Raw genomic sequence first — 26179 nt, 5'->3', positions numbered from 1 at the left:
TTGACCGGGTAGTTACCTTGCCGTCTGGGGTCAAAAGGGCCAACCCCCCACGATCCTATACCGCCCCCAATACATAAACTGAGAAATCAATCAGGGAAGTCCCTGGGTATATTTTTCCTGACCTTGGGTGTGGACATAGATAAGATAATGAAGAGATGGTTTAAAGAATCTACCTGGCCAAAGTTTAATGAAAATGTTTAGGATTGAAAGGGACCTCATGGTGAGGGAGGCTTGGTGATAAGAGTAAACACAGTTGTGTCTGTCACAACAACCAATACATCATTATCACCGTCGACTAGGGTCATAAGGGAAGGTAACTCTATAGATACCAAAACACAAACATACATCATTATTATTGACGTTTAGAGTTATAAGGGGAGGTAATTCTAAAGACACAAACATACATCATTATTATTGACGTTTAGAGTTATAAGGGGAGGTAATTCTAAAGACACCAAAACATACATCATTATTATTGATGTTTAAGGTTAAAAGGGGAGGTAATTCTAAAGACACCAAAACACAAACATACATCATCATTATTGACGATTAAGGTTCTAAGGGGAAGTTATTCTCATGGGTTAGCAAAAATAACCTACCAATGACGAAATAAGAAATCACATCTGTCCAAGATGTATTCCGTCTTTGCATATTACAGAGTTAGGTCCCTTGGGGGTAGGTATCGATTGTTACGTCATTATTTTATGAGCGCAATTCACATCATTTTCTCCGAAAAGTATGACGTTAAGCTCGCAAAAACATGACGTCACAATCAATACCTACCCGCAAGTGCAGATAATATGTAAATCTGGAATATGCCATGTATGATATAGATCACTAACCATTATAAGGATTTGATGTAGAATAATAGTGTAATATCAAAGACTTACCAACAAGGGCATAGGAGTTATCCTCTTTTCCGGACTTGACACATATTTGGTATTCATGAGCTTCTGATTCCTGTGAACAACAAATAAACGACTGTAATGACACAATTTTCTTGCAAAGTTTAACTGAAATCGCATCATTGATAATTACAAAACAGTTTATTGCGACACTAAAAACGGGTTATTAATAGAAAATGAAGATGTTGTTATCAATTGTCAAAAGAGACATCTCTGGTTGTACCCGATGAGCTGCCATTACTTATCAACATAAATATTGACACAATTACTATCATTATGAGATAGGGGTGTGATAGGGAGACTATCAGCCTAAATATAGACACAAAGTCTATGTATCTATCATCTGTTATCGTATAACTACCCACTGTTATCGATATCATTTATACCTGAAACAAAAATATTGCATGAACACTACGCAGATCTGTTCTGTATTGTCTGGGTTTTGTTTTGTTTTGTTTTTATTTTATTTGTGATATCATAATTTACATCTCCAATAATTATAATTCTGATGCAAAAAAAAAAAAAAGCTCTTTCAAAGAGAAGGCGTTTTATCTTTTATTCTTCAAACAGTTATAGTGTGAGTTTAGTAGATGGAGCCTTGTATTAATTTTCATTTCATATGAGATTTTTCCAGCTTTTCAATTTTCACAAAACTTTTCCATTTCATTGGAAACTTTTCACATTCTTCTTATATTTCATTTTTCTGAAAGCTTTGACTGATATTAAAAAAAACCAAAATCACTACAAGCATTGTATACCTAATACTTCAATAAATAAGACATTTTATCAAAAATATGCTTATTGTTTTTAAATTTCATGTTTTGTTTTTCTTTTAAACTGCCATCAGAAATTATACAAAAACATGCGTATTAACGTGGACATTTTAAAAACCTACATTAATATGTATTAGGTCGGTTGAGAACGCGGCAACCTTAAGCTGTTTAAAGAGCTATTAACATCTATTGTTTAAGAGTTACGTAGTACGAACCACCTTAAGCCATAACCCCATATAATGTCATTCCATACAAGCTTACAAACTGTGGTTTTATTGCCAAAAGGATATTGTTTTTTATAGCGACGTGTAAAACTAGCAGTCTTTAAATACAATACTTGTACTATAAATGGCCATATGAATTAATCTTTGCATTTTGACTGTGTATATATATAATTGTTCTCTGTCATACAACGTATGAACTGCCGTCCTGCCACGCCAATATACCAACATGACCTACCCTTTGTGACATCACTACAACCCTAAGTCTACACGATTTGCTGTAGTTGATATTGTCTCTATCACAGTGTCATCTGATTGTAACTAATTGACCGCACCTATGCAATGTCTATGCATGCATACTGCGACTATATTTAAAAAAGTTATTTATCATCAAAACTTAAAACCCAAACTGCAGATAGTTATTTCTATACAGAAATAATTACTTTTACGTTATTCTGAATATTTCATCTATTCATTTTTAATACATTTCAGGAGATTAAACTGTCAAGACTAAATATAACTTATGATCAATGAATCTATACATGAAATATAAGTTATGAATTATATTTAGTATGTAATACAATCAAACCTGTCTGTCTATAAAGACAATCCAAGGGATGAAGAAAATGTGGTCTTTATAGCCAGGTGGTCGTTAAATGGAGGTGGTCACTAAGACAGGTTTTACTGTATTTTCATTGGATGATAAATTTCAGAAACTCACCGGAATTTGAAAATGATCCAGACATTTCTTAAGCACATCTCTAGCTTCCATATTGCAATCAATGTCAACGGAACATTTCTGAAACGTAAAGAAAATCAGTTAAACAGCTGAACGTCCTATGAATACATTTTATTTTATTATGCATGTAATCAGAAACATATGTGATGTAAAATAAATAACAAGTCACCTTGACCTAGTTACATATCCTACTTTTGTTAATTAGTTCAGTAATCAATATCTAGGGCAGGTATATATAAAACCTCATTACAGGTCTGTAATGTCGATAACGAAACATGAACCGCTGCATCAGAAAATCAATGATAAAGTTCAAATATAACAATTGTTTTATTCATCTTAGTATTCAATTAATAGGAGCAGTAAAATCTATATGACAAAACGTATCTAAAAAATTAAATATAATGTGAAGGAAATGTCAGATCAGACAGACTTTGGAATTTTTGCAACTGTGATTTGAATTTAATTTTAATGAACAACTATGGATATGAGTCTTAAGGGAACGAGCTAGAATGGAAGAAAACTAGAGTTCCCTGAGAAAAGTCACCAGTTAGCAACAAAGTCCTGATGACTTCGTCCCAATGGGAATTTAACTTGAAACTCAGAGGTGAAGAGCAAAAGGGTAAGAAGGACAGACACCTTCACCACTTGCAATTGGTCCTGAGAGCAAGCAGCACAGAGCTGACCACTAAGATCTAGAAGTGGAAGGCTGCAATAGAATCTAACACAACTTAACCATTTGGTGACCATGCATGGTTCCGAGAAGATTTAGGCACAATGTGAAATCCCTTGACCATTCGGGCACCATGACCAATAGGTGGAGGACCATTGCTATACAATGTCAGACCACTTGGTCAAAAATGAGCCATTACGGTTTCTACAAACTGTTATACCAATAATATTAAAAATCAACACATTTTTATTATACAAATGTGTCCCAATTCTACAGTGTGGATACAATATTTTATCTAAACACTTGATACACTTGCTATTTGTTTACTATACGGAGACAACATCGAGAGGTCATGCAGTGTACTTGATGTAGATTTAAATCGAGATGTATTTACTTTTCTGATTTACGAATACAAAACTTCCCATCATGCCATGTCCGCATGTATGATAGATATGATATGACGACCTTGCTCATCAGTAAATAAATATAGATCAGATACAGATGACCCCATGGTTTAAACACCTGTAGGTAATTACTCAGTTAATATAGAGGTAAATCAAGAGTTTTTTCCAGGAAAGGTCAACTATTAAATATATCATAAGGCAATATGAGTATTTATAAATGTAGTTTTTCCAAAAGGGAAATACCCAATCTGTTAAGTCTGACCTAGTAAATTTTATGTATCATATTGAACTTTTAATATGTTTGATAATAAATAATTTTTTTTTAAATATGTTCAAGTCTTTTAGATAATAATGAAGTGAAATAGATCAAATGAGGTCAAAAATGTTTTAATAATCAACCGTCTAAGAAAAGTGATGTGCATGTCTGTTATTTATCCAATTGTCAATAAAATTTGTTGAAATAATACTTTAATGGTAACTAGAGCATGTTAAAGGAAATTTAAGGAAATATTGCATAGCCTAGTTTTTTTTATTATGTAAGGTGATCTTATACATACAACATTAAAACTATAAAAATTTCTCTAAATAATAAAAAGGTCAAAACTTACTTTGGAGGTAAAAGACTTTCTGTGAACTTTCCTTAATACCATTTTCACAACAAGTGACACTTTAGGTAAATTCCTGTCTGTCCCCATCTCACCCTGAGGGAGGGGCTAGAAAACAACTGAGACCCAGCTAGTCTTCCTAACCTAGTCTATATAGATCCCAATTAAGGTTAATTTCAAACTTCAAAGGCAATATACAGCACCATATTGGGTGAGCAGTTTTCAGGTAAAATTAACCTCCAGCCAGGTACAAAGACAAGACAACAAATGAAAGTATACTCCGGTGACCCCACAGGTAAACTTGACCCCCAGGTAGAGTGTCAGGCGACCTTTGACACTAACTGTCAGGTAATTGTTTTCCTAATCAGGATTACTCACCTGTTCCATATCTCTGTAAAACACATCTAACTTCATTTGGCAGTTGTATGTTTCCTTTGATTTCTCTTCCTCAATTTGCCTGTAATCAGTAAACATGAAGAACTCAATGGGTGTGTGTGTGTACATTAGAATTAACATGTAGCTCTCAATGATAGTTACAGGATAAACAGATACATTACAAGCTGTCTAATCCATACTTATTAACTATGTAATACCTTCAGTTCTTAAAAGGAAAGGGTAAGTTTTCTTAAATCCAAGTATTCTTTCTTTTCTTTTAAAAAGACAGGCGATAGCCAGCTGTTTTTTTTCATGAAAATTAGTTTATCTAAAGAAAGGCAAGGTGATTTAAGACCTGTATACAAGCTAAGTTTATGCCAAAAAAAGTAAACAATATTGATTTGTTGATTTATCAAATGAAAGCTATTGGAAATGTTTACATTAAACTTTTTTTCTGTAAAAACACAAACTTACAGCAAATAGGGAATGCCAATGGGTGTTTTGGTGAACAATGACATCATTTTAAAAGTAATATATGTATTTTTTTAGAATATGTGCAGAATTTTATTAATTTTCAAATATTTTTAATCAGAATTCATTCTAACATGGACTAACAAAAAAGGTATTATTTAACCACATTTGACAAAAAATATTAATAGAATGTATGGTGAATAAGTTTCAAAATAATTTTTTTATGTGATTTTATAATTTTTTTTACATAATATTTCAACATTGAAGTAACACAAATTTTCGTTTATTTTCATTAATATCTGAAACTATACAAATACCGATAGTTTCAAAACTTAACTTACTCTGTTAATTTATTGAACCAAAGTTCCTTGGATTCTGTTGATTTGAAGGTTGCTATGACGTTAGTTGTGGGCCAGCCAATGACAAACGACCTGTCTTGGGGTCGTTGAAGGTCAGTAACGTCTTGCACAGAGTTGGAAATCCACATCTCGCAAACACGCACACGTGCCTTCAATTTGAATGTTGTGCTTGTCCTGAAGAGAAATAATATAAAAAATTTTTATGCCATAATGTGGTAAATGTTTTTTTGCCCTTAAAATTCTTAACATATTAATATTTGTTATCATATTCATATGCAATTCTCAAAAATAATGATAATTTTAAGTGATTCTGTCACTGTTAACCAACACAATCCTTATTTCAATTGAAAAACAAAAACATTTTGTCATTTTAAATGTGTAAATTTATATCAAATATGACGTCTTAAATGTATTAAGTAAGGAAAGAACAAAACATATCACACGGAAATAGCTTTGTAAAGAAATTCATTATATACACTGCCATCAATCATGAATTTTCTACAGATCTATCTAAATTATAACTATATGACGGATTCACACAATTTTACTAAAAACTCTACAAAGAGTATTAACTTCATACAGCCAGTAACAAAAGCACATTGTTTTTGAATCTTAATTGTAACAAAATTAGTCACGCAGAATGTAGGTGACATTGACGACCTTGACATACATTTACACATTAAAATGACAATTTTTTGTTTTTCAATTAAAGAGATTAACATTTATTGAGTAACAGAGAAACAATTTTCAGTGATCCATACACAGTGGCAATATTGTCACCTAGCAAAATAAATATTAATCATCACCATTAACATATTTTGATAATGTGTGACAGGTCTCTGAATATTTTGTTTAAGTCTTTCATGATAAGGCAATCAAATCTATCAGGAATATTTAAATAATTGAAAAGAAAATGGCTTTCTTATTCAAATATTTGTTAAACCACAATAATGCATTCATTATGTAATTTTTACTTATAGCCAAAAAATTGAAATCGATCAATGCTTGAATTGTTATAGGATGCAAGCTTTTTGACTACATCAATTTGAGAAGTGAAATCATTGTCATTTAGATGCTTTTTTAGGTGATTGTAATTAAATACTGTTGCATAAGCTTGGTGCAAACTTTTAGGTCACTGGAATGTTTGACTCACTTCTGTTTCGCCACCAGGAGAAGGTCATTGAACAAGAATAAGTATCGGTCGAATAGGTGCTCAGACTGGAAAGAACAAAAATGACAAAAAAATGTTAATAATTTACCTGCGTCATCATTCCATAGTTAAGAACATCCAGGAGTAAAACAAGGCCAAGGGTCTGATCTAGCATAGATTTTTACATTCGCGCATGTATATATTGTCAGGACTGTCACAAATTGACAAGGTATTGTACAAAACAACCGATCAATGTGTAAATCCGAAAAGTTGGGATAGTCCCGAAGCGCTGTCCATTCATAAGAATCATATGATATATACACACATGGTGGTTCCATGCCACAAGGATAGGACACTGGCCGTGGAGCTGCCTTCCCTCCATAGTTACAATTGAAGGGCGAGTACCACCGATTCTAAATACGATCAGTTGAGCGAGACTTTAGCCATTGTGTATCTACTATAAAGGTCGTGTCATTTACGGTAGTATTGTACGTCAAACAAACTGTGATCCTCAAACTTTATCTACTCATGGCCTTAGGAGTGTGATGATGACATTCAAAGATAAGATATTTTTGGCGGACTGCTAATTAACAAAATCTTACTTAATGACCTCTTAATGAGTCTTCAACACACATCTCAGAGAAATCATTTAAGAAAAAATTCAATAGCTTATCATTTATGTCTCGCAATATCATTCAAAGAATTGTCTGTAGTTTTATTTTCAATTTTCTAGTTTAATATCATTTTAAAAAGTTCAGATTTTCTTTAACAGAAATTTTGAAGTCCACAAATGCATCAAATACAATATGTATAAATTTCTACATCAATTCTGACTTACAATTATCTCCCCTGCCAATTAAGTTATCTGGTATCGTGACCTAAGAACTTCAAAATGGCAATGTCAAAATTTTCAAAAATTTAAGAAATTGAAAGCTAAACTAGATAAATGTCTTCAAGTATAGATTAATGAATATTTGAGAAGATTTGAATTAGGTTTCCCTTTATTTTCACTGATTCACATATTTATTAATTTTTTCAGACAAAACCTCATTATCCAAGAATATATATATATACGTTACATACTCGACAGAACTCCACCTGGCCTTCCATTAGGTACTGTCGATTCACCGTGTCCGGATGTCGGAATGGGTTCACGATGTCCATGTCCTTTTTCCCCATTGCACCATGTGACCTATGGAGTAAAAGTATATACCTATAAGTAACGAAGTAGTCTTTAATTATTTACTGATTGCCCACCTCCGCCTCTATTGATCAACACTTTCACTTTAATGACATCACGGACATATAATGTCAGTGCTGTTACATATTGGTGTCCCTGCTGTAACTATTTAAGGACAGTGGCGTAAGGACATATTGGGGTCGTATCTGTTCTGTCCTGATACTGGGGACAACTTAATGACACACAAAATTAAATAGTCAATCCTTAAATGAAAGTTACAGGGTCAACCTCTTTGAAAGACAATATCAAAATGCTTGTGTAAATCACAATTACAGGCGCCCCTTACATCAACGACAATAAAAAAGGTCACTCCCAACAAAAGGTTGCCATAAAAAGGTGTAACAGTTTTGAATAGAAGATTGGTAATATTGGAAGAGAACATGGGGGTTAAATTAGATTTTAATAGTGGAACGTTTTGTAAGTGGAAGGTTATCTAGCTGTAATGGAAGGTTATTACAGGCACGTCTGCTCTCAGACAATGGAGGTCCTATGCCAACATACCACCATTGACAGCATTGTCTACCAGTTGTCTACAGACATGCCTGTGACATGTTTGATTGCCATCATGTTAAAAGCCACAGAAAAAACACATATCTTCATGTACACTCGGAATAACATTCATGTGTGTCACATTTTAATGTGCCCACTGGAACAAGGGTTCCGATTGTTTATGGAAATATGATGGATCCTGTCCGAGGATAACCTGCTAGTACAGTCAGTCACTAAGTGTGGACAAATGAATGGAATAGTGACATTATAACTAAAATTATGCATATAACTAATGTTTTATATGATAGCAGATTGAGTAATTTTCAGAAAATAAGAAAAAATCCTGAGATGATACAGTTCCATTTATCATTTTTTCTTCTTCTAATCTTAAAAGAGAGAGCACTTGACATCTAACAAAGCTTATGCAAGGTACAGTATATGACTTACGTTAATTGTCTACAATTTTCAGACTTTTAAAACCCCATAAAAACAATTAATGTACAAGAAAAGAGTCCTGAAAAACCAACATTACATCACTGAAAGTAACAATCCTGAGGCACAACTGATGAGCTGAACTCACTGAGCGATCATCGAGAAACCCTATACTTACACCATTTAAACTCTACAGTCTAAACTTTGAAGGAAAATCCACATACACAATTGGTCCGCCATGGTTTTTGATTTCTTTCAATTTTCTAATTGAATATATTTCTATAAATAATAGTTTCCGTAAAATTATCCAGACATTCCTCGGTTATAAAAACACTTGATTTCCTCACTGAGAAAAAAACTCCAAATGTTACTTTCTGTCAAAACACCACCACCAAGAAAGTAACAGTTTAGTCCTCAAGGGAATGTCTTATGTAGATATAGTTCAGAAGTTCTTTATGGACCAGATTTCTCCAAAGAAGTTACACAAATTCAGTCCATGAGTTCTGTTCTGTTGAAAAGCTGCATCAACACAAGTCACATCATAAATCCACGAATATTTTATTGGCTCTTGTCCTAGCTATTACGAATGTCCAGACATACGGTAACTTTTCCCGAGAAATACACAGAATTTAGTCCACACTTTTAATGATATCCTTTTTGGAATATTGAAGACGTTACTTTCCAAAGTAAGCGAGGTAGCTAATGCCTTCTTGAGACGTAGTGTTATGACATTTATTTCAGACAGCACTTGAGATGGTATAATTCCAAACGAAAGCACAGAGAATAAAGTCCTGGTTGAATGATATGTCTTATGTGGAAATTTCAGACGGCTGAAACTTTACTTTTGAGAGGTGAAACTTTTCCATGGAAACACAAAGACTATAGTCTTGGTTGATATGTCCTGTGTGGACATCTAAAGTGATTGAGACATCATACTTTTCCTAGGAAACACAGTGAGTTTAGTCCTGTTTGAAATGACTTATGTGGGTAGTTGTGACGACATTCCAATGACCACTACCCACTGTACATTACAACACACTGACCGCTGTCCTGCCCCTCGGGCCACATCTCATACAATACTCCACATTTCTCACACAACAACATAAAACTGGCCAATGCTTTAGAGAAGTGTTCAGTGGATAACTTTACTGTAATTAGTTCAGCTCACCTGGGGATTGAGGTCAGAGAAGTAAAGTCGTTTGACTGAGGACAGGGACGGCCAGGGCATCACATCCATCACCTACTTACGTAATGGATATGTCCACCTCATAGCAGTACAGGTGTCCGAACTCAGGGTCACCATCAAGGTCAAACACTTGATTAAAAATTACCTGCCCATACAGGACAGTACATATATCTATTGTGTGTAGGTAAAAGTCTGCAACTCCATTCAGAGCAGATTTTCTGTCTAGAAGGTCATTTTCAACAAGAAACCTGTCTATTATGGACAACTATTAGAAAAAACTTGTCTATTAAGGACAACTATTACAAAACAACCTGTCTATTATGGACAACTATTACAACAAACCTGTATATTATGGACAACTCCCACTATATGTCTATGATAAATGACTACAAAAACCTGTCCATAACAGACACTTTCAAAAACCTGTCTATAAAGGACAAACCCAACAGTCTGACTTATAATATAATGACTCAGACATACATCTTGTATAAAACAATTACCTACGTATAGAAAACCTGGATAAATGAACTTCCACGGAAAGCAGTTAACTGACAGTAACTATACACGAAATATTAATTTTCATCAGTTCCTATATTTTTATATCTGACGAACTTCAACTCACCTAAGTAAAGAAATATAGCTCCAGCTTGCTGAAATGGGAACTCAATTCACCAGCAGAGAAACTAAAATAAATCTTGATGGGAGTCGCCTCACCTATACAGATCTTTGTAATTCACGGTATTTAACCTCAAATTTTCTGACCTATTCATGCATTAACTTTCTCTGTTTTATTTAGAAAACATTTATAATACACATATTGACTATCTGGGAAAGAGATTGAACTAGGAGGTTGTATAGCCCTATTCCACGATTATAAACAAGTTTAATATAAACATAAAAATATCAAACACCACTAAACCATGGTGCCCAATAGGCATGACAAGCATATAAAAAACACATCAAAACCACAAACTGTCTAAATTATATTGGAAACGAAGACAGGCCAATCTGCGGTTTTGACAATAAAGGCTTGGTCAGCCCTTAAAGTGACTTTTACCGTCAGAAAAAGCCCAAATATAACTGTCAATGGTTTGACAAGTCGCAATATTGATGGAGGGATGTGATGTTTTTCCTGTTATTACAAAACGCGAATCAGTGGTGTGGCAATATTGTGTTTGACAGTCTGTACCGCCGACACACATACACACAACTAATGAAATATTCATGGTCGACTTTAATCCTCTCTCTAGCATTATTTACAAACAAGCAATCAGGCAGGCATAACAGATAACCGTGGAAAATGAATTGGTCATTGATCAACAGATGGCGTTGAATGCCAACAAAACATTTATGAGAATCAGATGAAGTCAATTGCATGCTTGATTAACGGACTGGACAAAAACTTTTACGGACGATTTTCTTTTTGAGTGTTTGATTGGAAGTGAAGACATTTATTACTAGTGATTTTATCATCAAGATCCCGCTTCGTAAATTGAAAAAAAAAATCTATTTTTGTCACAATGTAAATGGAAGATCTATTGTAACTACGGAAAGTTAATGAAAGTTTTAAGGAAACATGATACTATAAATGTAAACTTTGAGTTGTACTAAGAGACCACACACAAGCTCCTATCATTTAGACTTTGTCTCATTTTATCGTGACTTCCGAACCATTCCGATCCGATCCTCATTTGTTTCCCAGTCTGTTTGAATGACGTATGAATTGTATCGAAGAAGATCATACCGAAACTCGACCACAAATTGTCAACCCAGAAATATGACATGGTTCAATCGGATACAACCACAGACATAATATCCACGCTGAACTTATTGGCCTATTAAAATTCTTTATTGCAGTATAATCCCAGACAAATAGTACCTGTAATTGTATCTGTCCTGATACCGTCATACCTGTGTCACTAACAAACTTACAGGTAGGTTTACCTGGTCCAGTATTTCCTATTGTTACAACGTGAATGAGATTTCCTGTAGATCCCCTACGAGGGACGAATGTAATATATCTGATATCAGGGATGAAAGTCGTGGCTATAAATCAGGCTCATGTGAAGTGACGGGGAGACTTACCTTTTATTATAACAATCAACAAATTTCAATCTGAAAACTGTTAATATTTTGGAAAACAGTTAAGCATGAATCAAACCATAAAAAGTGAAAATTATTAATTATATGTAAGTAGATTTTATAATTCTGCATGATGAAGTATTTCCTTTAAATCCTTCACGCAAGAAACCACTAAAAAATCAAATGTAAAAAGATGTTTTCGCATAGAATAATAATTTGAACTTGTAACTTTTAAAATCATTATCATTTTTGTATGCAAACTGGCCAAAAAACTGAAAGGTCATAAAGTTATTTCTATTTCAGTAAGATACCGAAACTAAAAATTGAAACCTTCTGATTTAGTAATTGACATTATCAATGTGTGAATACACTAAAACATTGTCCTAAGGAGTTCGGAGAGTGATCTATATCGACATTGCGTTTGTCCATGAGGTGTAGGGCCTTCCAATCAAGCATGTGAGAAATTGTCACCTATAGTGGCATTCCGACAACATTCTTGTGTGGGAGTGTGATAGGCACAAGTATCAATATAGGTATATCTCTACACCTCGGACAGGTAAAACACAGGTAAACACATAGTTTAGTACGAAGATTGTCATCACAGCCAAGAAATCTTTTCTCCGGCTAGTTAAAGTAATACAGCCGATATGCATGAAGTACTAAGGAGCATTGTCCGCAGATATAACAGGCACTTGAACTCTTTTTAAAATTCTATCGGAGCATGGACGGGGACCAAAAAAATTTACAATCAGATACATTCCACTTTTGTAATGAAACAATATGTGCGGCAGTGAATTGGGATTACAACTACTTAGGAATTACAAAAACATCGTTGGACAAGTGGACTTGAGTCTGAAAAGAAGAAATGTGTCCCAAATACTACAACCCAATTAAGTAATACATCTAGCATACCATACATCTTTTATAAAATGTCCCACATACCATACCCAAGGACACCTATCAAATCTCGGCCCACTCATTTATTATAGGAGTGGAAATCATTGATGAGATAATCTGCAAAATGAAATCAGCTCCTTTTTATTTATATTTATCTGTCTGTTACAAACTGAAAGTAGACTCCCACATAGTCGTATCAACACTGCGGATTACACATATTTTAACTATTCCCATTTTTGAACAGTAGGAAATTATAATGTCTTCATGTACCACTTGACAAGTGAATTTTTATGTCCTAGATCAAGAAATTCCAGACTTTAATGAAATTTTCTATCCAAGGAGTAAATTGATATAATATACAACATTTGTTTTTAATCAAATTTCAGGATAACTATGTACTCTGCTTAGGTTTACTAATTCATTATGGAAAGCATAGGTATTGATAGTCTACCACTGAAAAATCGAACTCCAGTTTCACAACAGCGTTTTTGACAAAAGTGTTTATTGATATTTGAAATGCCCAGCTTATCATAAAAGGATTAATCTATAGCTTTAAGAAAATCTATCATCATATTGAATTAGTAATTGGAGCCAAGATAATCAAAAGGTTCCAAAGTCAACACTGTAAAGAGCAGTGTCTGGTGTCGCGAACTTTGTACCTCAGTCAGTCAACCTCTCTAATATCCGTTTAAATCTCTATATAACACTGTTAAATACCATTGAAAATATTTTGCTCTGAGCTTTGGCAAAAAGGATTGTGATTTCATAAAGGGCATCCAACGGAAATAGGAGCTTAGAATAGATTTGGTGCAAATAAACTTTCATTGAAATTTTTTCGTGAAAAGTGTTGCCTTGCTGTCGAATGAAAGTGACCACTTTGTGACACATATCAACCGTCTGGATATGGGTGAATTCTATATATAAACATTGTTCTGAATGCTAATCATATACTACTATCTTCCTTCGGTATAAAACGGAATGTGTATTGACAAAATCCACAATTTTTCTTTAATACAATATGTAAAAACCTGCGGATTGGGTAATATAAAATTTTATCAAATAGTTTTCGTGATCTTTAAGATCGGGAGGTGTGACCCCCTTGCCTCACAAAAGACTACCCCACCGATTACTGACAGCTTCGTACCGCACAGGGTGTCCTCGTAATTTACACACCTTTACAGACACCATCAGGACTTACAATGTTCTCGATCACACCCAACTCCTCATCTACGATAAGTCAATTGATATCTTGTCTGAGGGGTGTGTCGTTGGGCACATGAACGACATAAAACATGCATTCATTGCACTGTGTGTATAGGGACAGGTACACCTAACAGTATTTTTTGACGGGGAACCATTCATTATACCGGAGTATGATAATATTCAGCTCATAATGTACATTAAATTAGAAATAAAAAATCTGTTTGAATGACATAATGGCTTACAAGCTATCTAACCCTATGACCTCCTTTTCCCCTGCAACGGAACGCCCTTAATATTTATGAAATCTATTCATAAATTCCTATACAGCTTATCTATAGAAGGAAACAAATGATAAACATACTATATAGTACGCCTAATTAGGCTGTCTCCATATATATGTAAAAACTACACTTACCCAAGATTCGTCGTGCTCTTAGAGCGATTTCCGAGCGTTTTGAACAGCACCGCCCCTGGTGCGGAGCGCCGTCGCTGTGAAAGACTGCGTAGTCTCTGAAATATACAAAAGAAACATTGCATGATTGACTAAGTAATTATAGTTTCAGAAAATAATTAACATAGAAAGTAATATGAAGTTTTAATTATTTCAACAAAATACCGGTAAATGGGGCAAGCTGACAGAAAAGTTTTGAGGAAATGATAACTGAGGGACAGGGAACCCCCATATTATAAAGGACATGCTTCCTCTCACTGAACAATTCAGAATGATTTCATGGCGGTTTGTTGATGTTTTGGTGGTCGACGAAGTGCACTAGTGGATGTGTCACGTTATTTCCTGTACAAACGTTTGTTACATCCTTTATCCAGAAATACGAACCGCAAAAACCTCCTCACCTTGTATTTATGTCACCTGGACACAGGTAAAAAAATTACAGGTGTGTCACATGGTCGAATATCTCAATCAGTACTACCCTGTATCAGATATGCATCCAACTTGATTTGGGGTTCTTTCACCCTGTATCTCAATCCTACATAAATCCTGCTTAGCGTTTATATCTCCCGACCTCTCTATCCAAATAGTACTTCTTCAATGTGACAAGTGTCTTTTAAAACTAAATTTCCTGTTTGTTAGATATCCATAGCAAATTCCTGAACAATGAAACATAAAGAATTTCTACTCATGACTTCAAGTCAAGTTGCTGCTAAAATTGAATACACTATCAGCAACACAATCTTTCGTTTTACTGTATAGCAATTGTCACAGAACAAACACCCATGTGTACGCACCAGTGGCGTCCCATTGTGTTGACTTAACGGAGAGAGCCCCTACCCCTCACATGGTCTAGAGAATGAAACCTACATATCTCCTTTTCCCTCCCGATACTGAGACGGGGACTGTCAGGGAGTGTCACCTGTGGCCCCCTCAGATGAAAGTAGGGCTTAATACTGATGTAATGTCCTGTTCAGGTATAGACTATTGAAACCAGCTGTCACTGACGTCTGCTCACCATCTTTACCTGTTGCTTTTATCCAATCCTGATTTATGTAACGAGCTTAATGTAATTGTAAGGCTTTCGGCATCACCCAGTTTTTTTTTAAAGTTGACTCAGAAATAACACCAAGAGAGAGACAAAGAAAAGTTTGGTTTTTGGACATGTGGACATGTTTTTGTCACCACATTTTCTTTTGATAGATTAAGTTGTGTGGTGAATCATATACTGGCCTAATTGACTAGCTCATCAGTCACTACCAGGCCTATATATAGATACTATCCAAATTTATCATGCTTTAAGCTTACAAAATAACTAGTCAGTCAGAAAATTTTTGATTTTACCAACAAATTTTATCAGTCTGCCATTGGCGCAAATTTCTTTCATATTGCTTGCCAAAAAATGTATCAATTACCAATAAAATAGCAGATTATACAATAGTTTGTCTCCGTATTTTTGGGATATGAGCACATTGAGAATGAAAAAACAAGCATTTTATTGATTTAAACTTGTCATTTCGGTCTATAACAAGGTCAAAACAATTAAACAATAGGCAGATTATGATGCAGACATACATCACTGTGACAACCAAACCAGCAAATTCAGTGTTTTACATACCACAAATCTGGTGACACCCAAATATACCATTGTAATCTATATGGTAAGGTTAATATAGCAACAAGGTTCATCAATCAAACAAAAATGTCAAAATTCAATTCATAGTTTGATGTCTCCTTATCTTTGCATTGTTAGTATATATATATACTAACACCTGCCTAACGCGACCACCTCTGTATAACAAGCAACTTCTCAGTAAGACTGCTTTCTTAAGAGCCCTAAATGACCAGTCTTAACATATTTTGGCCATAAATATCATAGGTTCTTTAGTGGTCTTGATTGACAGGTTTGATTAGGTTAGAAAAACAATGAAATTCTCCTTTTTTTTTGGAAATGAAAATTTCATAAAAAGATTGTTCCACACTTTTAGCAATCTCTTTTCCTTTTCTTGTAATTTTTGCTCCTCAAAAGATTAGGAGTAGCTATATTTGGAACTAATCATACCCGTACATTTTACAGGAATGTATTACAAAATTGTATTCGAAAATCATTGAAAAGTTTGGCTTTATTTGAATATATCTTACTCATCCCTTTAAACCTATGATAAAATGTCATTTTTCAAAGCAGAACACCTTTGTTTACATAACATCTATCCCTGAAATGTTCTGCAATACCACTTCATTTTCAAAGGTATTCACTATCTTTTTTTTTCTTTGACTCTGATGAATAAATTCCAGAAGTGATGTTTGATCGTCCTTGCAGTCTTACCTGATCGGACTGATTTACATGCTAAGCTCCTCCAACAGGACAGCCATATCTGTTTTGTGTTGTAATGGTCCGTGGTCTGACATGTTGTTGACACGACAGAATCAACTTTTTCTGATCTGTATTGGTACTTGACTGCCTAATGGCTTTCAGTTATTTACTCACCACCAACACAATCAAGTGTCAGCTCATGTATATACAACTCCCAATGCATGATATTTCAATGAGTAAAATCCTCTGTTAGTCTTTTGTAAATAATATTTTTTTTAAAACTTTTCACCGAAGTTGCCTTTTCATACATGATACACAACAAACATTCCAATAGTGAAGATTGTATCAGGGTTTTGTTTCTGTACATGTAGATGTGGTATAGATTTTCACCTGTGTTAATTAGATCTATAGATTTTTACCTGTGGTAATTAAAGGTGATTAGACAATGAGACACGCCTTTATGATACACCAACACACAATTTACCAGCAATGTTGATAATTGTTCTCCTGTAAAAGTCAGCGGCATTCACGGTGGTATGAACGACACACACCGATGAGGGATCTTCCACGAAGCAGTCAAGCAGGGTATATCATGTGTATTATGCTGGGGATAATAATACCCATAAAGACACTCCGCAAAGATTTGTCTTTCACAAAAAAAAATTCCTGCTAAGCACCACAGGTATGTATTTACCTGTATCTTTACCTGTTAATTAGGTCCTCATCAATAGGAGGTAGATAAGAGCCATGGTGCCCATTCTATAATCTGTATTTAAATCTGCCCTGATCAATAGCGAAAGGTGTTGTGTATTCAAGCCTGCAGTTTGTCCCAATACAATTCAATGCCTTTATATCTTCCTCATGTTTGAAAAATCTAACACATCCTTGTTGTGCTCCAATTACCTAAAACTTTTGTCCTACTGTGATAAACTTTGACACAGATCTCCTCAGTGAAAGTTTGATGGATGAAACAAGTGAATAGCCTGATGCAACACATCACCTTCAAGTTTGTTTACACAGCCGATCAGAAAGCTATAAATGTATCGACAGCGCTTTCCCCGCCTTGCGTGTCGAAGAATCGTAAAAATTTGACAAGAATTTGTGTCAGTGTTGATCCCAGAAGGTATTGATAGATGTAGTGATACCTATCTGGTGTATACAAACACATTTATCACCAGTTCACCTTACAGGTATACAGTACACACCCAGATGGTTTAGGGAACTTCTGGTCAGCTACTAAACAAACTTTATCATATAAGTGGTATCAATCAAGTCTATTGTGTATCTAATAGGCATTTAGATTTAATCATTGTCCAAGATATTAGCTGGAAAGCCGACCGAGTATGCTAATCAACCCACAGGTGGCCGCCATATTTGAGTACCGACTGCACACTTTCGTATTCTCATTTATTTCAATAAGTATTGAAATCAGGATGTGATCTTACAGAACCATTTCAAAAGATGGTAATAAGAGTAAATTTTACATTCATACCATCATTTATAGTGCCGATTGGTCAGTGTTAATGTAAGAAGGTTTTAGTTTCGTATTTAATTTGCTGGCTCTGCTCTCTCACTTCCGTAAACATTTGCAAGTTCAAAAGTTTTTCACATGCTGGAGAAACGTATTTATAAGGTAATCTGTGTTAATGTGACGAATCAATTACACACATATACTTCGTTTCAAGCTCCAGGCTATATTCATTTAGCCATTTAGATTTGGAGATACCTCACTGAAAATTCACGATCGTAACATGTGTCTGGTCATGAACACATGTTCTCCCAAAACGGACTTTCAAGGAATTAAAGATAGAAATTTCAAGTGATGTTTTCCTTTTATATTGAATACATACATTGATCATTGACTTTAAGATCCAAGTATTTAATCATAACCCTATCACGACAACATGTACAAAATGTTACTGCACTCTTTAGCTTGGACCTGCCGGTCGGTGATAATGACCCAGGACCTGGCCATGCCTTGTACCTGCGTATAGTGCGCACCCCAACTTCTGACTTGATAATTTATGAAAAAAAGTGCGCACTATACGCGCAAAAATACGGTATTGGCCCAAGGACTACTGGTCTGCAGTTAGTAACAAACCTTCATCATTTATTGGAGCAATGACTTCTGGTCACTTTAAAACAATGCTTAGTTATATATTCCTAATCTAATGCTTCAGAGGTAAAAACCATGACCAGAATCTATTATAAAAACACTATGTGAAAACACAGGAAACAACAATGGACATAGCTGCAGGTAAACAATAGACAGAATTACAGGTAAAATTGATGCTAAGAATTCCAAGTAAAACAATTGGAAGGATTGCAGGTAAAAACAATGCCAAGAGTTGCTGGAAAAATCATACTTTGAATTGCAGGTAAATGCAATGATTGGAATTACTGGTAAAACCAATACTCAGAATTGTACGTAAAACTATAAATGCAACACAATAAGATATCACAAATAGAATGATGCCGAGGTAAAAAACAATGGGTAGAACTGCAGGTAACAAAATGGTTAAACCCATAATATAAACTGACGGCGATGTTTTGTCCGGTAATAACCTCCTGTTGCAGCGATTGTTGTCAGTTTAAAATGAATGATTGGATCCCGTACAGAATACATAATTACAGAGTTCAAATGTCCACGTCCAGGCAGAGGTTATAAAAGTCGTTCATCGTATCAATTACCGTGTAATATTACAAGGCCTGAAATTGACCATGAATGCCGTTCTCTTGCTGCTGTACCAATCAGCGACTTCTGGCACGGGTTCAAGCTGCGACCGTAATCATCTTTGTTTGAGAGGTTCGAACAGAAAACGCTATCTAAAGCAAGCTGTCAAAATTTGTCAGGCTTATGGCTAGCTTTCCTAAAGCTTTCAGTAAATGCAGACAAAAGTAAACTGGCACAAAGCATATAAGGTTTGGGTTCCATGGGCAAAAAAGAAAAAGGATCAAGGATTTTTTGAACAAATCAATTTTCAGTCTGCAGTTTACCTGTACAGAAGACGAAGGATCATGATAATTATCCTAGTGGAACCAACTATACCGCCAATGACTACATGCTACCACAACATCGACAGATGGTATTCTCTGGGTATTATCATGAAAAGCTGAAGAACTTGGTTCTACTAAATTTTATTAATACCAGCATACTATATGTATACTATGACACTGACTGTCTGGGGACCTTGGTAATCTACATTCATCAACATTTAATTATGAAATAATAATATAAACATTATATTGATATGTGAATATTTAATGATGTAAGAATTAATTTGAAATTAAGATTATTAATTAAAATTTTAACCTTATGAAAATCATCTGACAATATCATAATCAATTCATACACTAGAAGGTTAAAACAAACTCCACACTGAGCTTTAACTTGATTCTTCATGAGAGAAATATTAATGAAATCTTTGATTGATTGAACTGGTGTCATATTTTTTGAAGCTGAACCTTTTTGGTCTACCTAGACGCTGTCAGTTCAAGGAGATTCCAAGAGAAGATGATTTATAGATAAAATGTGTCTTGTGTTATTATCTTTTATAACATTTAGCATACCTCTTTTTTATCATGTCCGATAAAACAGGACAAATCCTGCGGCCTTTTAGCACTTACACACCACTTTAAATTACCTTCCTGACATATGTGGTATGCTGTTTATGTTATCTTGTATCTTAAGTTAGACTCATCCACTCAAAAGTCATGTTCAATAACTTAAATCTTTTCAGGGGGAAATATATATATAAATTTGAAGAAATTCTAAACAAAAACTAATTAAGGTGTCAATTTACCTGTAATTAGAGTTTAAGACAGTGAGAATGACATACCTGGGCCGCGGAGGATGAGGATTCTCGTAGTTGAAGATCATCGTTAGGGAAGCGTTTCTGTATGCTATCCATTCTGAGGTTTTCGGGGCTCGTTCCAAATTCGTCCTCATGATCTCTCACCATCTGAAACAATGATCAGTAGAAATGATAGAATCTGTCGCAGAACTTCTAAATCGTTTTGTGAACAAGGTTCATCGGGGTCACGAACCTGTCATTTTCAGCGGTATAAAATGGCATCTCAGTACCACACCAATCTACTGCTCATTTGACATTTGTACATGGTGAAGGTCAGATTTAACCGAGGTATCACATTTTGCTTATTCAACATTATTGGATTTAGCAGGTAGCTGTGATAGATATGGTTTCTCTATACAATATGGTTATGGTAATCTCTATATTCTATCACCTATTCTCTCTCTGGAATTCTTAATATTCTCATAATCTAATATGGTAAAACCTGTCTTAGCAACCCCCTCTGTATAAAGAGCACCTGCATAATAAGACCACTTTCTTGGTTTGATATTAAAGGTTTTCTATAAAGATCTTTTCCATGTCCCTTGGGTGGGTCTTTATAGACAGGTTTTTACTGTACACAAAAGCAAATTTCAACTAGTTCTGCAGGCTTTGGGAATATTCAAAATAAATATTTAAAATTTTTACATATATATAGCCTTTTAAAATGGTTTTTTATGGTACATCATCTGTAATAAATAATGTCAGTAAAATTTCAAATCAATTTCTCGACATAAAAAGCACCAATTGAAGTTGAAAACCTTTTCTTTCACCATTATGTAATATATGTAAAATATTGACTTTTAAGTTTGTTTTGAAAATTCTGTACCTAGTCACAAGTAATTGAAACAAATCATGGGTGAAACAACAACAAATTTAAGGTAACTTACCGGTGTAAACAAAGACACAGGTCAGCGATCTTTAATTAAAATGAACCTTAATTACTGGAATTTATTATGTACTTGTTGAATAGATATCATCACCTGTCATATGTACCAGAAATATCGTACAAATCTGTCAATAAACACGGACTTAACCAATGTCAGATACCTATCAGAACAAACTTGCGTCACAATGCAATATTTAGTTTTATGTCTGTTTACTTAGCACTCTACGGATGTGATATACAGGGAGATCCCCCGCACAGAATGTCTGCTGTGTTTACAAAGTGTACAATTCTCTGTAAAAAAACAATGAAATTGTAGCAAGGAGATATTGCACCCGACTTCATAGAATCAGCGGTGTATACCCGACAAGGGGGCCATGCAGGTTTATGCACACAGATTTGTACTTAATGTATACAGGTGTCTGTGTGTTTTAGCCTAATTAGGTTTTCTAGGGATGAGCAGCTAATACAGGTATGGCGTACCTGTTAGATATACCTGTAGTGTACCTGTTACGAACCTGGTCACAGCATACCTGTGTGGGTCCATTAGAGTACTCAAGGGAAGGAGAGATGCCCAGATAGCCGACCAATACTTGTAACTGGCCTTTGTAGTACTGCACTCAATTGTCCACATACAACAGTCAGTGCACCAATTGAGTTTAAAAACACAAGTCATGCACTTTTGAAAGTCATGTACTTTAATAACTTCAGGACACCATATTCCCCTACGACTTCATATAACCACGCTAGGACTTAATTTGTATTGATATTTTCTGTCTGGAGCTTTGTGAAATAAACAATGCGAGACAATATGACAATGAAATGTTTGATTACAATTTGTGTTCACAAATTACGTACCATATTGTTCCCAATATAACACAGTTTAATTTCTCTGTGTGATTTCCTTGATTTGTTTGTAATGACTAATTTAAATGGTATTTAAAGTTTTTACACACACAAAATATATTATTTATAGATGTTTACCTGTCGTTAGAAAAACCCTAAGGTATACCGAGTTGTAGTACAGGTATATTGCCGTGGTCTCTCATTAAATCAGCGATATAGAAAAAAACACATTGACATATTGACTTGTAGCATAAAATCTCAACCACGGTTTAAAGCAACACAATATTGACTTTATCCAAAGTGTGTTGGACAATCGTAACAATACCTTCTCCCAAAACCTTTAAAAGTCAAAATCTTGGTCAAAATACTAAAAAATCTTACTAGATACATACAAATCATCAGTTTTAAGTGTGGCTTAATTGACAGGACAAGTTTTTTCATATTTACATGATATTAACGTAGGTTTTATTGTCTCCCGAACACGCGCTGGGGTTGCAAAAAACCCCAGGAACGCTATGCAAATTGACTTGTACATTATCTACATGAGGCTGGGGGCACAGTACATTGAACTAGAAGAAATTAATCTGTACAGGGTCAGGCATAAATATTTTTAATTTAAAGTATAATTTTACAATTAAAATTTCAACTCCCCCTAGTTTTCGATAATAACCATTTCTGGATTATTTAATGCATGAAGTGATGCATAATATTCAAATCAAAATCAGTAAACTAAAAATGTTTTTTCCTCTCTATCAATACTTTAACTTAAGTGTTTAAGAAGACCAACAAAAAAAATAAAGAAAGGGGTTGAAAATTTCATTTATGATTAAGCAACAAAATTTGATACTATGTACACTACACATTCAGTGGATATGGTGTCAAATTCACATCTCCCAGTTTCATGTTAACTGCAAGACTAGGGCTGTGTCTCTGAAATATCACCCACCATGACCTAAATTGTCTCTATCCATTCTCATGAACTCTAAAATACTGTCACTTTGCCAAGATTCACTCTTACTACAAACCAGAAAATTTTGTGGTTGTATTGGCTTACATAAAATATGTAAATGAAGGACTCGGAGATCGTAACAAGCTGAACAAATCACCAGTAATTTTGACTAATTTTGACCTCCGAATTCGTATTCTACACAATGTAGATGCATAAATTCATGCGGTATCCTAAATGAATGTCTGCATATCTTATAATCCTAACCTTTCACAATCAATTAGCATGCACCTTATTTAACAAAAGGCCACTAACAAGAAGGAAAGATTTTAGTCTCCATTTGGCTGAAAGGGTAAATGATTCATGTCTCAATGTTTTCTACCCCCACACTGAGAATTGTCCACATATTTGAACCTTTTTCCTCTGCATTTTTAATTGGGTGGATATTTTGTCTAACGCTTTTAATAAACTTTGTAAATCTGTTTTACCTTTAGGAGTTGATTTTAAATTCATTTCTTGCAGTAACATGTCACGATGGTGTTTTCGTTTCTCACCAAACCTGTATCTCCTCCATTATAACATGGCCTACCACTAATTTTGTACAATGGACCAGCCTGTTTATGCAGCTTTTGGAAGGAGCCATTTTACTAAAGTAGGTAATGTAGGAATATTATGGTATGCTTACCTACATTAATACATTTATATTTAGGGTAAACTTGTACACGCGGGCTCTAGGAGAATCTGACATATGCCTACACAAACCACAAAAAAAACATTTTTGAATTGGAAATATAAACCCTTTTACGTATGCAATATAACAATCTCGGTCTATCTTGATCGGTGGAGTGAGAGGGAACCCTTGAGTTTGTCTTAAATTTCACATCTAAATGGCTTCCTTAACTGGCAGTAATACACACTATCAACTACCCTTAACAGGTAGTTTCATAAAATATTTTGAGGGTAAAAATAGAGATTTGACGATAAAACGTATTGTTATGTGAGTAGGTTATGACAGGCTGGTTTGTTAAGATTGTACAGTGGTTCTATAATCACGTGTCCATATACCTAATAGTAGAGCCCGGACTTCATTCTGTCACAGGAAACCCTATCTGATAACCAAGTTCTAGTCCTTAATTAGAATTTCCCATGTAGAAATGATCCTAGTCGAGTTGACATATTTTTTTGCCCCAGCGACCCAAAGGTTCGTAAATTTAACTGTCATTGATACCTATGAAGTCGTGCTTGATCTGCATTCAAACAGGCAGGGCTTTAATGTCATGATTAATTCAAAGGGCATTTAAGACAAAGTCAAGTTGACCAAAACAAGTTTGACCTACAACCTTTGTGTCTAATTTCTTTGACCTATAAAACAAAGGACTACCTTAGGTGGACAATGAATGGAGCGACACAACTCAAAGTTTCATTGATAATAGTCTGTTTTCATCTCCAACTGTGGGTCACACACCCTCAATCCAGAAATAACTTTTCTATCTTTATTCAGTTAAATGTTTGTTGATGACCATCTTCAAAAAGATTTTATGTTTCAATTTACATACGGAAATCTGTTACAAGAAACATATTCTTTTAATCAATGTGAATGAGCAAGCTCCATAAAATTTATCGATCCTCTACTTAGAATTCAAAATAGGAAAGTATAGGGGAGTCTAAAATAAATTAACTACGAATACAAGTGTTCCTAAATCCAGCCATTGCATCCAATTGAACAAGTTTAGACATTTGTTAACTTTCCTAATGCAATCCTGGGCCAGATGATCTAGAGAATGATGAAACTTGCTCGAGATTATAAAGATCGAATTACATCTAAGTTATGGAAACTCTCACTTTGATCACCATTCTATCAATATTGTTTTAGTGTTACTTTATGAGGCTGCGTTATGTTGGCGAAATATACTATTATAGTGCTACCCTCATTGAAATATACTGCAACATACATACAGAACATCCCATCTGGTCAGAAAAAACACTTTTTGATGAAAAATTTCTCACAGAAAGACAATATGATTGCTTCAGAAGAACCAAGTCTAAATGGAAGCAAGGAAGAGGTCTCAAGTTGACGGTCAAGTGGTCAGGACTCTGTATCCTGAACCGACTTGAAAATAACCAGTGGTAGCGCGGCTACCGCCACATAAGTATTTGGAGGGGTAGAAGACTCCTGCCTAACTACCCTAACCATTGACGACTTAGTTACACCATAGTTTCACCTGAATAGTTCTTAAATCCTCTAAGAAACAACCAGGATTCCAAAATACAGATACAAACTTAGACATTTATTAATAAGACACATAAATAAAGGTTCACAATATCAGCAATATTTCACCATCTAAACATACTCAAGATTCCATTCCAACTATCAATTGACATCTTCATTACAATCTAGACTTCACATCAATAAATAAATCTAATCCAATAACAACTGAGCCTAACGTAACAGTAACAGATGCATCTTTACAAAGTATTTCCAGCTTCTCAGTACCAAATAAATTCCTAAAATTAACATGAATAATCCCATAAATCCATCCCCACACATATAAACTACATGTAACATAATACACAAACATTACAAGCTCAGGAACCGAGGAAATCACCTCTCTGTCCATCGCTACACACTAACAACAACAAACAACCGACCTCGGACACAGACAGACGCAGACTGGCTGGTTTCAAAG

General features: G+C 34.7%; 1 protein-coding gene across 2 annotated transcripts in view; it reads right to left on the bottom strand.

The window, feature by feature from the left end:
- LOC138324407 (serine-rich adhesin for platelets-like) overlaps positions 1-26179 on the bottom strand; it is a 199287-nt gene that overhangs the window by 15776 nt on the left and 157332 nt on the right. The window contains exons 1-8 of one of the 2 annotated variants that reach the window (XM_069269475.1): positions 20803-20944; positions 14617-14711; positions 7756-7864; positions 6676-6740; positions 5505-5696; positions 4696-4774; positions 2621-2698; positions 891-960 (exon numbers count right to left, since the gene is read on the bottom strand). In XM_069269475.1, the coding sequence (XP_069125576.1) occupies positions 891-960; positions 2621-2698; positions 4696-4774; positions 5505-5696; positions 6676-6740; positions 7756-7864; positions 14617-14711; positions 20803-20925 (811 nt within the window). In that variant the 5' untranslated portion in view covers positions 20926-20944. Of the gene's footprint in view, positions 1-890; positions 961-2620; positions 2699-4695; positions 4775-5504; positions 5697-6675; positions 6741-7755; positions 7865-14616; positions 14712-20802; positions 20945-26179 lie in introns of those variants that run through there. The other variant, XM_069269482.1, reaches the window with a different exon arrangement.

This window comes from Argopecten irradians, chromosome 1 (assembly GCF_041381155.1).
Source record: "Argopecten irradians isolate NY chromosome 1, Ai_NY, whole genome shotgun sequence".
NCBI lineage: Eukaryota > Metazoa > Mollusca > Bivalvia > Pectinida > Pectinidae > Argopecten > Argopecten irradians.
This window is presented reverse-complemented; position numbering and strand designations above follow the sequence as displayed.